This window comes from Taeniopygia guttata, chromosome 18 (genome assembly GCF_048771995.1).
Source record: "Taeniopygia guttata chromosome 18, bTaeGut7.mat, whole genome shotgun sequence".
In the NCBI taxonomy this organism is placed as follows: domain Eukaryota; kingdom Metazoa; phylum Chordata; class Aves; order Passeriformes; family Estrildidae; genus Taeniopygia; species Taeniopygia guttata.
Genome location: NC_133043.1, coordinates 9,032,924 through 9,046,807, shown reverse-complemented (window position 1 = coordinate 9,046,807; position 13,884 = coordinate 9,032,924). Strand labels below are relative to the sequence as shown.

The 13,884-nt window shown below is 49.7% G+C and overlaps 1 protein-coding gene across 1 annotated transcript; it reads left to right on the top strand.

The window, feature by feature from the left end:
* Nucleotides 1-5,610: 5,610 nt before the first annotated feature.
* Nucleotides 5,611-13,846, top strand: OTOP3 (otopetrin 3). The gene is made up of 7 exons (XM_072936925.1): nucleotides 5,611-5,769; nucleotides 7,279-7,674; nucleotides 8,671-8,807; nucleotides 9,563-9,621; nucleotides 10,189-10,307; nucleotides 11,112-12,043; nucleotides 12,782-13,846. Exons 2-7 carry the CDS (start codon nucleotides 7,290-7,292, stop codon nucleotides 12,950-12,952), a joined length of 1,803 nt encoding a protein of 600 aa, XP_072793026.1. The 5' UTR covers nucleotides 5,611-5,769; nucleotides 7,279-7,289; the 3' UTR covers nucleotides 12,953-13,846.
* The last annotated feature ends 38 nt before the right edge of the window (nucleotides 13,847-13,884 follow it).

The window sequence follows — 13,884 nt, the reverse complement described above, 5'->3', positions numbered from 1 at the left end:
CCCTCTCTGCCAGGACAGGAGGGTGCATGTCAAACTGGCACAGCTGAGCTCTCTGTATCCTGAGAAATCAGGGTTTAACCATTCTCATAAAGGCTTTATTGTTCCATCAGGGTTTATCGTTCCAATAAAAAACACTGCAGAGGTGGCAGAAATCATCAAGCATTTTCCTATGGACATTTGCGCATCTGCCAAAGAAAAAATAATAAATGGAAATCATGGGACTTGAAATGGGGTGATGCAATTTTCCACTCCACATCCCAGCCTGACGTGTTTCCAGCCACCTTCCCCTCCAAGTCCAGAATCACCAAACCAGCAAAGACCAGTGCCTCTGGCTGGTCCGACACCAGTGTTCTTGTCTGCCGACAGCCTTTCTCTGGGGTAGAACTGGGTAGAACATGGGGGAAACCCCAATTTCCCCTGCCCTCAGAGGACTGCACTGATCCAGCATCTCCACTTGGGTCAATCCTTTCTCTCACCAGTCTTTCCAAAGACTGACCCTGCAAGACCTGGTTCTGTTTTTACTGTTGATCTGGTAAAGATAAAATCTTCCTCTAGAAACCTTACCTTCCCTAAAACAAAAGCCTCATTATTCTGTGGCTCCTGCAGTTGAAATTAAGTCAGAAAAGAGACGTAAACAGTGCAGACGTCAGTCCTGCTTACAGCTCCACACATTGTGTGAGCCCAAGCTGCTGAGCACACAGGGACAGAAAACAGTTTTAATCACCCGATCTGCTCCTGGGAGCACACTAGGTTTCATCCTCCGTGCTCTTGCTGGTTCCTGCTCCCAGGTTTCCAGGAATGGGTGCACGGGGTCAAGCAGGGCACACTTGGAACTGCTTTTTTTTTCTGGACAGCTGTTGTAGGGGCACTTCTGGGGCCAAATTGATTCAGGACGGATGTCAGGAGAACCCCCCAACAGCTTAAGCAGCTCTGATACAGGCAATAAACCCAAATCAACTTCCCCAGGGTGGTGTGTCAGCTGGAACCACAACATCCAACCACAGTCCTGTTGGGATAAACCAAAACACTCTGGGGATGGTAGAAGCTCCTCAAGGATCCCGGGCTAACCTGAAGTATCACCAGGCTGCAAGCACAGGGATGACAGGGGCTTCCAGCCAAGGGCTGAATTCTTCTTCTGCCCTCCAGCCACAAACACATATCCTGGGAAAAGCAGTAGATTGAGAAAGATCTAGTGAACCCCAGCTATATACCAAAAAAATGCGTATATTAATATAGGGGGGTATATATATAGCCAGAGGAAAAGTGAGCACAAATGCAAAGAAGAAAAAAGAAGAAGCCTTAAGAAAACTCGGCTGTAAAACCTCTTGTGTGCTTAAGGATATGAGAATGTATCAGCTCATAGTCTGTTACTGTGCAAAGGGGTGTGCTCCAAGGCTGATGGAGAACCATCCATCAGTTCCTGGGCGACTCCTTGGCACATTCAGTCTCCCAGGTGTGTCACCCAAACCGAGGCACAGCCCTGGAGCAGGCACTGCCACATCCTAAGTGCACAAATCCATGCCTTCCCTTGGGGTGCCCCTCAGGCAGGTGATGCAGCTGACTGCCGCTGGCTGCTCCATCCCTGCCCCTTTCCCCTCAGAGCTGGGACACAGCTCCTACAGCCCAGTTAAAGAGCAGAATGCATCTTCTTGATGGAGGGGTTGGTGGAAGGGGAGGACACCACAAACCCACAGTACCCAAGTTATGTGAAGGGATCACACTTGGCCCTTTGTACACACATCCTCGTGTCAGATCCCTGCAGAAAAGCACTGCTGGTACCTCTGTCTTCCATACCTGGAAGGAGGGAAACCGAGGCACGGGAGCTGGGTGAGCAGAGAGCCTGTCAGAGCAGTGAATGAGGCTGAGCCCCAAGGCCACCAGCAGCATCTTGCTGACTGCTCCTGCTAGAGCATCCTTATGGAGCAGGGATTCCATTCCTGATAAGGGATGGGGAGCCAGGACAGAGATGTGCCTCAGGGTGACTGTTTAAATGGCAGTCACTGCAAATGAAGAGCTACAGGAAAGCAGTGGGCTGCCCTGGGGCACACCAGGTCCTCCCAGGGGCTTCCAGATTCGCCCACTTTGGTATAAAGTCCACTTTTGCCTCCCTTTTGCGGGGGTTTGAGCACCTGCTGTGCTGCAGAGGTTTGGTGGAACTCCAAACCCCACAAACAAAAATCCCTCCCCAGCGGTTGGCAGGGTTAAGAGCTCAGCACTGCTTGAGCTCGGGAGCTCCAGTCTCAAGGCCTGAGACACTGTGTGAGAGTCAAAAAGGTCTCAATTCAGACCCTGGCCTGAGGGACATGGTGCCAGAGCCAGAGATGAAGAGCAGGAGATTAGAAGTCATTGCTCAGAAAAGAGCAGGGAGGGCCATAGCCAGGGTTAGGCTTGAGGCATCATCCCACCCCTACCTGGGTTTTGCATCCCCTCCTCTGCTTCTTAATCATCTGTTATTTGAGGGCAAGATTTGTTTTATTAGGGAAAAAAAAAAAAACAAAACAAAGCACCATTTATCTGGGTGGTTTGCTCTGAGGTGTGTCTGAGACAGGAATCCAAGTTAATTATTATCTGTCAGTGCAGTATGAAAGAAATGGGCAGGAGATTGTGCTCCTTTTGATGCCTTTATTAAAGTGACCAGCTCGGGTGAGGGCCCGACGGGTTGCGCGCCACCACTGCTGCTTCCCGGCGTGGCACGGAGGAGGAGGAGGAGGAGGAGGAGGAGGAGGAGTGCAGCTTTGTCCGCTTTGCACGCAGACAGAGCCAGGGATTCTGTCCTCACGGGAGCAGCAGGATTCCCTGTCTGGGCTGTGCTCTAGGGCCTTACTATGGCTGACGTCTCTGTAGGTTAGTGAGGTTAAAAATGTCCTAGTGGACACTAGGACTAATTGCTCACCTTTTGCAGTCATTTAGGTCCTTCAATTTTGTGGTGGCTCATTGTTTTAGGGGTTTTTCAGTTGTATTTGGTGTGTTTCCGCCTTTGCGTATGGCCTCTGACATCACTTCCCCCTCACAGGCCCGGCTGCCATTTTCTAGCAGGCAGCAGGGGGGAAACCCGACCCGACAGAGAGGGATTTCTAACAGGGGGTTAACAACAGGTAACTGATTATTAACAAGTTAACAACAGGCCATTAGAAAACACTCTGCAACCTTTAAGAAATAAGCAATTTCTTATTCATAACACAGTATATGGAAAAGGTCACAAGGCTGGAGATGAGGGATGGGACTGCAGCACAAGGTGTCCATGAGCAGGATCGGCTCCAGCCGTGTGCTGAGACCCAAGTCAGGAGGTGGTGGCAGAGGAGGCATTTCCCAGTGGTCCTTAACAGTGAGGAGGAACTCAGTGCTGGCAGGAGGTCAAGGGGAACTGTACCCAGAGCCAGCAGGGAAGATAGAGACACTCCTCAGTGGAGCCAGGCCATACCCCTAGAACCCATCAGAGAGGATGGAGGGACAGAGCTGGGCAGTGCAGCACAGCTCACCTCACCCACACTGGATGAAGCTGCTCTTTGCAGTCACCCCACAAGTCTCTCACTCCCAGCCCCACGGAGACGTCACCGCTGTGGTTATCAGTGCCAAAGGAAGGGCGTGGGCCGGCCGGGGAGATGTGAGGAGCCTCGCGTTCCTCAGGTGGCCTTTGGGCAAACACAGCAGCTGGGCATGGAGCTCCTTCCCCCCGGGCCCTGTTTACAGACCTGCTGGGCCTGGCCTGGCTGTTATCACTGCTGAGTGCACTGATAGCACCATTAATAAGCACACTGCTGATAGCAGAGGGGCAAACGTCGCTCCTAACGTTTACCAGCTCTCTCCCAGCCTGAGAGGAAAGGCAGCTTCTCCGGGGCAGTGATTCCTGTGATTGATCCTCACCTTCTCCTTTCCTGCACACTTGCTTACTTAATGATTTAGTTAAGTTTATGTCAATACATTCCAGTAAAACAGCTACTCTTCTTCAAATTAAGGACCAAATAAGGAGGATTAACCCATCTCCCAGGGCTTTAAAAGTTCTTGGGTTCAATTTCAATTCCAAAGCCAAGATAGTGCAAGTCAGGGTAGGAAGGATGCCTCATCTTTGCAACACAGATGCCCAGTCCCATTGACAAAACTACCGAAGCACAGCAGGCACCAGCATTTTATTTCAGATCCATCTTTGAAGGAAAAACCTCCAATTTCAGCCAAACTTTAGGATACATTCAGACTCATGGCCTCCATTTCTCACTTCTGTATGGCTACCCCAATTTAGGATCGTAGCACTGAAAAAGGGCAGGTTTGTTAATGCCTTGCACAGAAACAGTTGGCTTTGGCCAACAGAGGCCACCAAATGGCTCTTGGGTTATCTCAGTTCCCTGCTTATCTCTGGGACAGAGTCTGGAAGAGAGCCAGGCCCCTGGAAGAGCTCAATTGCACTCAGGGGATCTCAAAACATGAAAGCAAGGAGCAAGAACATCCAAGCAGGCTGTGCAAACAGGCTGGAGATGCTGATGCTTTGGGGCAAGGCAGAACAAATCCAGCCGTGGGTATTCACAAACACCTGCCCAGACTGGAGCACCTGGGCTCCACCACAGCAGTGCAAGGGCTTGGTCAGACATTAAACATGACCTTTTGCAGGCAGACATCAAACAATGGCTGCACCAGCACACACCGGGTGTTCTCACCCAGGAGAAATGGGGCCCTTTCAGTCTTGTTTTCCATCCCTTTCGTCACATCCCCACACACGATAACCTGTGCTCCCCCAACCACTCCTACCCCTAATCAGCTTCTTGGGAATTATTTCATGGCTCTGAACTCCCAGCTCATACATTTACCACCTGTAAGGACTTCAGGGCTTGGGGAGTTCATCCTGGGACACACAAATAGGTCCTCTCCTTCCAAGAAGAGGTCCATCCTTTCCTGATGGACCCTCTAACCTCACCAGCTCAGACATGCTGAATCCCTGCTGCCAGCCACAAAACCTGGGGCATCAGCTCACCACAGAGTCCCAAGCAAGAATCAGTTTGTTCTGCAAAAGGAGGGGGATCAAGAACAGCACAGCTTGGACCTCAAGCATCCCTGACCACACATGGCCAAGACTGTGGGGCTGGCACATGTGGGTCTCACTCTGAAGTCAGCATTAGTAGCTTGTAGTTACTACCCTCAAAAGCAGCACCTTTCTGCCAAAAAGGCATCAAACTGGTGTCATTCCTGCACCAGTGCAGAGGTGGACTGCTAGCTTTACCTTTTGAATAAGATTTGTGCCCTGGATAAACGCAAAAAGAAATTGTACATGTGAGGAAAAAAAATCTTAGGATTTACCTAAAAACAAGGGAGTGGGGAACTCAAGTGGATTTTGGCCAAGGCAGTGTGGGTAAGCACTCCCTGCACAAGCCTGTGCCAGGAGATTAGCTCTACACCTGCCTGAGCCATGGCACAAATTAGTCACCACCATTTGTGGTTTTACCAGTTGGCACATCCTGCACCGACCCTGTTGGTGTGAGGCAACCCAGCAGGTGCATAAAGGAGCTGCTCGCCATTGGCTGCCCGTGGCAGATCTGAGAGCTTCCCACTGAGTAATTAATGTAATGACAATAATAGACACAAAGTAAACAAGGTGGAAAGAAAATAAATCAATGGGCTGGGAGCAGAGGCTGCATTTAGTGAGGAGCAGCCCTGACGGCTCCTGTCTGCACCTTGGGCTGTTGGAGTCCCCCGTGCATCCTGGTGGCATTCCAGCCCCCATTTGCTATCAGCTGCATCCGAGGCTGTGCCAGCTCCTCAGGCAGCAGAGGCTGCAGGCAGGTAAGGGCTGCGTTTGGCTGCTCCCCACAGCGTAGCTACAGGGTCAAGGGCTTGGGTCCCTCTGTGTGCAGTCCTGTCTGGATTTGGATACCTCCTGGTGCAGCCTGAATGAGCTTCCTGCTGATTTTATAGCCCCTAAGCTCCCTTTGGAGCAAAAGAGTTATGGCCCTAGAAGAGAGGTGGGAGTTGGCCCCTTTGCTACCAAATTAGGAGAATTTTGGAGAAAAATGGGGAAGATTTTAGGATCAATCTCCACCAAGAGAAGTGCCAAGGATCTCAGGGCTTGGGGGTTCATGCTGGAACACACAAATTAATCTTCTCCTTCCATGGAGAGGTCCATCCTCTCCTAACGGACCCTCTAAACTCACCAACTTAGAGAGAAATGCTGAATCCCTGCTGCCAGGCACAAAACCCAGGTGATCAGCTCACCTCAGAGTCCCAGGAGCAAGGGCAGATAGTGCACCTCTGTGCACATGCAGAAGAAAAGGAAAACACTAAATTTCAATCCCTCCTCAATTTCTCCCCAAGGCTACCTATCACAGAATGTTTAAGGTTCCCCTCTCTCTCAAACACATCTCAGGGGGCTTTTGTTTCACTCCAGACACCCTTCACTACAACCAGAGCCACTCCCTGGAATGAAAGCATCTTTCCATGTACCAAATCTATAAACAGGATGATGTTGCCTGATTGCTTTATGTGAGCAAGATTTTCCTTCCAATAGCAATACAGTCCTACCAAGATTTTACCAAAAGATGGATGGAAAAGCTCCCAGACTCTGAATGTCTACCTGGGCCAACCCCTCCAGCTCCTCTGTGTCAGTGTCTTCACAGCCTTGTGCTACAAGAGGAAAAAAAAAGAAAAACAGGTACTAATTGTTTCCCAGTCTCAGCCCACCTGGGTGGGAGTTTGGATCTTCTCCCAGCAGCTTATTCCAAGCTTTACAGACCCTTTGTTTATTCTCTCCAACTCTGCCACAATTTGTGTGACCATTCAAGGAGCCTGTAACTCTCTGAGCCCCAAAAAAAGGAAGAGGTTGGACCCATTAACTGAAAATCAAACAGCTCTGAATTTCACAGCAGGTCTAAGCTTGCTCTTCATTTCCACCTAATCCTTATGGCAACAAAGAGAAAGAAGAAAACCTGAACCCAGGGCTGGAGAAGCTGTAAAAGGTGAGGGTGGGAACGGTTTGAGCACCTCTGGTCCCAGCAGCTCCTGGTACTGGTAGGGCAGGGCAGAGATATCAAACACCCACTTTAATCCCATGTCTCTGGACAGGTTTTGGCATAAGGGCCTTTCTGCAGTGCCCTGCAATGATTCTGTCCACTGGGAAAATTTTAATGCCTAACCTGGGCTAAAAACCAATCTTCTTTTCCCCTTCATCCAGCTTCTGGAGAAGGAAGGAGAAGCTATAAAGCAAGGAAGGGAGGTCACCACACAAGTGGGCTTCACAGCAGAGCACAAAACCTCCCATCTCAGCACATCCCCCCTTTAAACCTCCCTTCTTTTCAGGCAGATGAGCCATGTCTGACAAAGAAGTCTCCAAGCCCTGCCATCGCTGCAAGAGCAGGTCAGCCTCACTCCCAACAGAGACCACCAAGATCCACTATGAGGAGTTCTGGCTGTTCCGCCACTGCTCCTCGGTGCACCAGAGGGACCGGCACGCTCAGAAGGCTGGCCAGCTCTTCTCAGGCCTGCTGGCCATGAACGTGGTGTTCCTGGGCAGCGCCTTCATCAGCAGCATGATCTTCAACAACGTGGCCATCACTCTGGCAGATGTCTGGATCCTACTCTCCATCCTCAAGGTCTTGTGCCTCTTCTGGATTATTTACTACCTGCTGGGCACCAGCCGGCAGCCACACGCGGTGCTCTACCGAGACTCCCACGCCGGAGCCATCTGGATTAGGGGTAAGTTCTACTTTTATTTCTTCTGAAGACTTGGAAGGCAAAGAAATTCTTCCCCTGTTACTAGAGGAGCTAGAAGCCATAGGATATGCAGTTAGGGCACTGGGGATCTCCCAGTTCCTGGCAGGCTGACAGGCACAGTGCGTGCCAGGGAGTGGAACCAGAGCAGCCAGGAAAGCCTGAAACTCGGCTTCCCTTCAGCCTCCAGTCAAACTTCACTCTCTGGTCCCTGCACAAAGAGAAATCCAGGCATAACCCCTTTCCAGGACAGCAACTGAGCACTGTGGGAAACCATAGGAAAGGTTTTAGGCAGAAGCACTTTGGAAAGTGAGAGGAGAATCACTGTGTTTATCCTCCAAGAGCACCAGTGGCCCTATGTCACCATCATCCTCACTTAACATCACCACAGCCTTGTTACCAGGGAAGGATTCTTACCCATTGAGTAAGTCCCAGTGACACCAAGGTTTTCCTGGGAGATTTTCCCTTCAGTATTTGCCCCACTTTGAGAAATCACCCTTCTCCCAGCAGCCCTCTGGTCTACCATGGAGTTTTTAATTAGGCACTGTCTTGTTAACTAAGATGGAGAATCAATTGAAGGAAGCTGCAAGGTACTTGAGTACCTAAAGCTGCAGAGACATGTCCAAGGCAAAAGGGAGAAACAATCAAAGGGTCCTAACTCCTGTAGATGGGGCTGCTACAAGCCTTAGCAGACCTGTGGTCATCTCAGGTTTGTCCCCTTACCTTACCCCTGTCACTCCAGAATGTACAGAAAAGCCAAAAAACCCCATTCCCACCTTGTATCCAAGCACAAGATAATACCTTTTACCTAACACCTTTAACCAGTCAAAGCACACAAGCAGATTCAGGAATCTGAATCTTTGTTCTCTTCTAAAATCCTGAGAATTCCAGGAGAAAGACAAGGCCTCCTATGCCCAGTCAAGCTCAGATGCTCCACAGACATGTCTGTGTTTATTTACTGGTCCTTTGCTCTTTGTGCAGGGTCAGTCCTGCTGTTTGGCATTTGCAGCATCCTCCTGAATGTGTTTCAGATTGGCTACAGCACAATCCTCGTCCACTGCAAATCCAAGGTGGAAATTTTGTTCCCCAGCATTGGAATCATTTTTATTTGCACCCAGGTACTGCACATTACCCTTCTGTAAGCTTGTTTATTCTCTCTGTCTCATTCCTGGGAGCCCCAGGGCTGGGGAAAGCTGGGAGACAGGGCAAAGTGAATGAACATGGGGCATTCTCCTGAGCACTAAAAGCATTAAAGCATCACACATTACTTCAAATGCCACCTGCACTCCCTGTGTTCCACATTGAGAGACAAGGGAGAAAGATTCAAAAATTACCCTAGAAATACCTGACATACCATAGGATTCAGAGGAATTTGCTTTGAAGCAAAGTAAGGAGAGAGGAGAGGAAATTTCACATTTTGCCAGAGGTGTCTTTGCACCAGTCTGAGCCTCAGCCCCTCTTTGTATTTGCCAATCCATCTGCCCAACAAAATCCTTTGCACACAAAGATATCTCACATCATTTTCACTTTGTTATTCAACATCAGCCTTCTTCTTTACAGACCCAAAGCCACATTTGAAAAGTAAACTAATTCCCACCTCAGCAGCAAATACCCACATGAACAGGACAGAGGAACACGGAGCTCCAGGATGTGCATTCAGTGCAGTCACACATAAATGCTGCCCTTACCCAAGGATGCCAGCACCTGCCTCAGCACTGGGGTGCAGGTGCACACATGTCCCTGCACCTTTGCACAGAGGCAGGTTTGCTCCTGCTTGGACCTGTACCTTCTTGTCTACCTGTTCCTTTCCATCATGTGTGCAGCCAGCTGCCAACTTCACTCTGCTCACAGTGTTATTGCTCTCCACTTGCAGGCTTACTTTCTGTGGCATCACTCTAAGGACTGCATTCAAGTGCAGCACAACTTCACCAGGTAAAAAATGAGGACAAAAAATGCCTTCTACTGCTCTAAAGAAACTTTTCCTTTCTGCCTGTGATGTCCATTATGATTCCTGCTAGAAATGTGTTCATCTGATCCTACACAGATCCTGTACTTTGGGTGATACAAGAACCAAACTATGCGTTGTTGAGACTCATCCTCTCTCCTCTGAACTGGGCTCACTAGCTCCCTTCAGTTTTCCTCTGTGCCTTGGAGTGCTCCAAAGCTTATTCCTTCCTCCCAAACGTCTTCCTGCTGCCTGTCTCAGGGACCAGCTCACAGACTGGAGGATGAGAGAGGGTGGTCTCCCCATTCCTATTACTGGGAGATGCCTTTGCTCAGGCCAGTTTCACCAGGCACTGCCCACCCTGCTCCTCTGTAAATGGCAGGTGGGAATATGCTCAGGTGTGTTTATGCAGAGCCACACCCCACAGGCCTCAGGCAGAACGGGCACAAACACCCCATGTGTGCTGAAATCTGTGCACGGGCCAGCGAGAGGGGAAGGACACACTGGCTGTGAACCATCTCCAAACACTGTACAAGTCCTATGTCTCCTCCCAGGTGTGGGCTGATGGTCACCATAGCCACCAACCTTCTTCTCTGGCTCCTGGCCGTGACCAACGACACCCTGCACGTGGAGATCGAGTCTCAGCTGCGCGAGGTGGAGCGGCGATTCGCAGGCAAGGCTCCTCCTTCACATCCCTTTGGTGTTAGGCTGACACAGGTGACTTCTAGGGAAACAACATTTCACAGAACCACAGAATATACTGAGTTGGAAGGGACCCATAAAGATCAGCAAGTCCCTGTACAAGACCATCCCCATATAGTCCACCATGTGCCCCAGAGTATTGTCCAAATGCCTCCTGAGCTCTGTCAGGCTTGGTGCTGGTGCACTTCTCTGGGGAGCCTCTGGGTCTCAGGGATTCAGATATCTCCAGTTCCCCCAAATGCTACAACTTCCCTGTTATTGGAAGTTGTCTCAAGGAAATGGTCTGCAAGGGGAGATCATTACCTGGAGGGAGGGAATCTGCTATGAAACCCTGAAATTGAGGGCTAGAAAAGGAAAAGCACACCATAAATTAGCATTTTTATTCACTTTTCCCTATTAACTGCAAGCACAAGATTGCCAGACTAGAAGAGGCTAATGTAACTGCCGTGGTCTTCTTTCTGAGGATATAGAGGAACAAAGGGAAATCTAATATTCCAGAGGGAGAAATAGAGAAGGCTTTGTTGTGAAGGAAGACGAGTCTCTCACCCAGCATCTATGGTGTAGACCATAGGTAGGAAAAAACATTAGCTAAGCTGTGTTATTGTGAACCCTCATATCCTTTAGGACTGAGCAGTAGCCATTTAACTTTCTTCTTATCCCTGTTTCTGAGACACAGACACACATGTTGTGCCTGCACACATGAAACTCCCAAAGACAGCCGTGACATCCAGGTCATCTCCCTCTTAATTGTCACCTTCCCCTTCTCTTGCTCCAGGCAACGAGACTACCTTGTGCACATGCCCAAACACGACCATCTGCAAAGTCTTCCAGAAGGGCTACATCCTGCTCTACCCCTTCAACACTGAGTACTGCCTGGTCTGCTCCTCCGTGCTCTACGTCATGTGGAAGAACGTGGGGAGACGCATCAGCCACGACCACATCCCGAACACCAAGCCCAAATTCAAGCTCCAGGGGGTGGTCTTTGGGCCACTGCTGGGCACCAGTGCTGCAATCATCGGGGCTTGTGTCTTCATGATGTACCAGATCCAGGTCACCAGCTTGGTCCCCAGCCACCAGGTCATTGTGATCTATTATTCCTACTACATTGTGCTCCTGCCCCTGATGAGTGTGGGTGCCGTGATTGGGACAATCATCCACGCCTTAGAAAAAAAGGAGCTGGACACGCTGAAGAACCCAACCCGCAGCCTGGATGTCGTCCTGCTGATGGCAGCAGCCCTTGGCCAAATTGGCATGTCCTACTTCTCCATTGTGGCCCTGGTGGCCACTGACCCCAGGGACCCGCTGAACAGCCTCGCCCTGTCCTACTCTGTCCTCCTCATCTTTCAGAACATCACCCAAAATGTTTTTGTCATCGATGGGCTCCACCGGCGGCATGTTGCAGCAGCAGCTGAGGCCAGGCATGCTGGACACTCCGGGCAGCACACGGTGGCTGTAGAGCTGCCTGGGGAAGAGGAGACCACGCTGAACAGCAACCAGGAGCACAGCCAGACACCTCCTGCCAAGGAGGAACACCCTAAAGAAGAGCAGAATCATGAAGCCTACAGCCAGAGGCGAGTGAGCATGCTGGAGCTGGGACAGGAGATCCGGAAAGCTTCCCTGTCCTACATCCATACCTACTCTCACCTGAGCTGGAAGAGAAGAGCACTGAGGGAGATCTCATTCTTCTTGGTTTTGTGCAACATCATAGTAAGTAGTGTTCTCTGTTCCGTCACAGCTGCGGCTGAGCCACAGTGACCTGTGACACAGACATGACCTCTTTGTCTTTCTTTTGTATTCCAGACAAAAAACCTTTGCCCACCAAGTTTCAACTGGTGAGGCAAGTCAAAACTGGTTTTGCTGTTAATACTCCACCCTCATAATCAGTGTCCTGGTTTGACACTCTCTCTTTTACCCTTAGAGTCAAGTATTACTGGATTTCATGGGTGCAGGAAGGAGACAGTTAATAAATCCTTACTTGCCAAGATTTTAGCCTCTGAAAAAAACCCACTAGGCTCATTAGGGGTGTTTCATGAGAAACGTGAAAAAAAATGTGAGGCACCAGCATTAAGTCTCTGTAAACATGCGTCTCCAGGCTTGAGACTCACCCAGTAAAGTACACTGTGGTCTGGGATCTTGAACCAATGCTGCAGCCTTCATCCAGTGAAAACCCATTGCCCAGGGAAACAATGAAACCCTGTAGAAAGATGAAGCAGGCTAGGGCAGAATGGGACTGTCTTTAGGTTTCCAGGGATTCAAAAAGATTTGATTTACAGCAAGGAGTCAGCAGCATAACTATGGGATTTTCCTTCTCCTCCCTGGCAAGGAGGCTACTGTGATACTCCTGAAATATTCCCACAACTCTTGAGCCAGTGCTGAGACTAGGGTGCAAGTAGGGGACAGTTTGTCATCCTCTGACTTATGTTTCTTTTCCTCACATCTCTCCAGCTATGGGTCATGCCTACATTTGGGACTCACCCCATCTTCGAGAACGGAATGGAAAGGTCATTTTATGGCTACTCCACCTGGTTTGCGATCGTGAACTTCGGGCTCCCCTTGGGTGTGTTTTACCGCATGCACTCAGTCGGGGGGCTCCTGGAGGTCTATGTGACAGCCTGAGCCAAGCTGGAACCCCACACCCCGGGGGCTGGGGAGAATCAGTGATGCTGAACAAAGATGCTGTAAACAGCATATCTGCTGCTTACAGCATCTTTGTTCAGCAAGAAGAAAAAACAAAGAATCTTTGTTCTTTAGAAGTGGAAACTTCTAAAGATTTTTTCTCTCTAGCTTCTGCTTGGACTTCTTGTACAATATCACCATTAATTTCAGAAGAGATTCTTTCATATTATCATTTTCCACCATAGAGAATAGACTCAAAGCCCATAAACAAACTCTCTGCTCTCAGGAATCACGCAAGCACTCAGCAGTCTGCCAGTGGATGCTGTTTGGCAGCAAATGGGACTTTAATGACTCCTATTGAGATCTTCCAGATAAAAGAATGCAAGGGCAGCCTTCAGCAAAAGCAGCGAAGACCAGCCTGCACCAATTCAGAAAATCAAAAGCAATCAAAAAATAAAAGCTATATCATAACCTCACCTTACTGAGAATAAACACTACTTCTTCCTACAGGCACTCCCAGAGCTTCAAGGGAATCACTAGGGAAGCACTGTGGGTGATCTTTACTCACCACGGGTGATGTTATCACTGGTGTGGACTAGGCAAGGTCCCATCCTTGCACACAGAGCTAGTTCAAGACCAAGCCACTGCCACATCCGCTGGGAATTTCTCCCCACCCCAACACTGTGGCCCTTGCTGCTGCCTTGCACATCCACAAACCTTTCTGGAGGTCACCATGCACAACAGAAGGCAGCTGCAGTGAGGTGTCTGATCAAAGACACATGAGGATCTGTTCCATAGGGATGCCTGCTTTGAAAGACGTGGGAGAGCAAGGGGCTTGTGACTGTGGGTCCCAAATCCAGAGCCTGATGAACGCAAATAAAGAGATTGAATTTTCATGCGTGTCTTGGGAAATCTCTGGGCCCACTCTGCAC

Excerpts from the sequence above, each read along its gene's own strand:
- OTOP3 (XM_072936925.1), top strand. The coding sequence starts at position 7,290 with ATGTCTGACAAAGAAGTCTCCAAGCCCTGCCATCGCTGCAAGAGCAGG. Across the intron at positions 9,622-10,188 it reads GTGCAGCACAACTTCACCAG|GTGTGGGCTGATGGTCACCA; the intron begins GTAAAAAATGAG and ends GTCTCCTCCCAG. Across the intron at positions 10,308-11,111 it reads GGTGGAGCGGCGATTCGCAG|GCAACGAGACTACCTTGTGC; the intron begins GCAAGGCTCCTC and ends CTCTTGCTCCAG.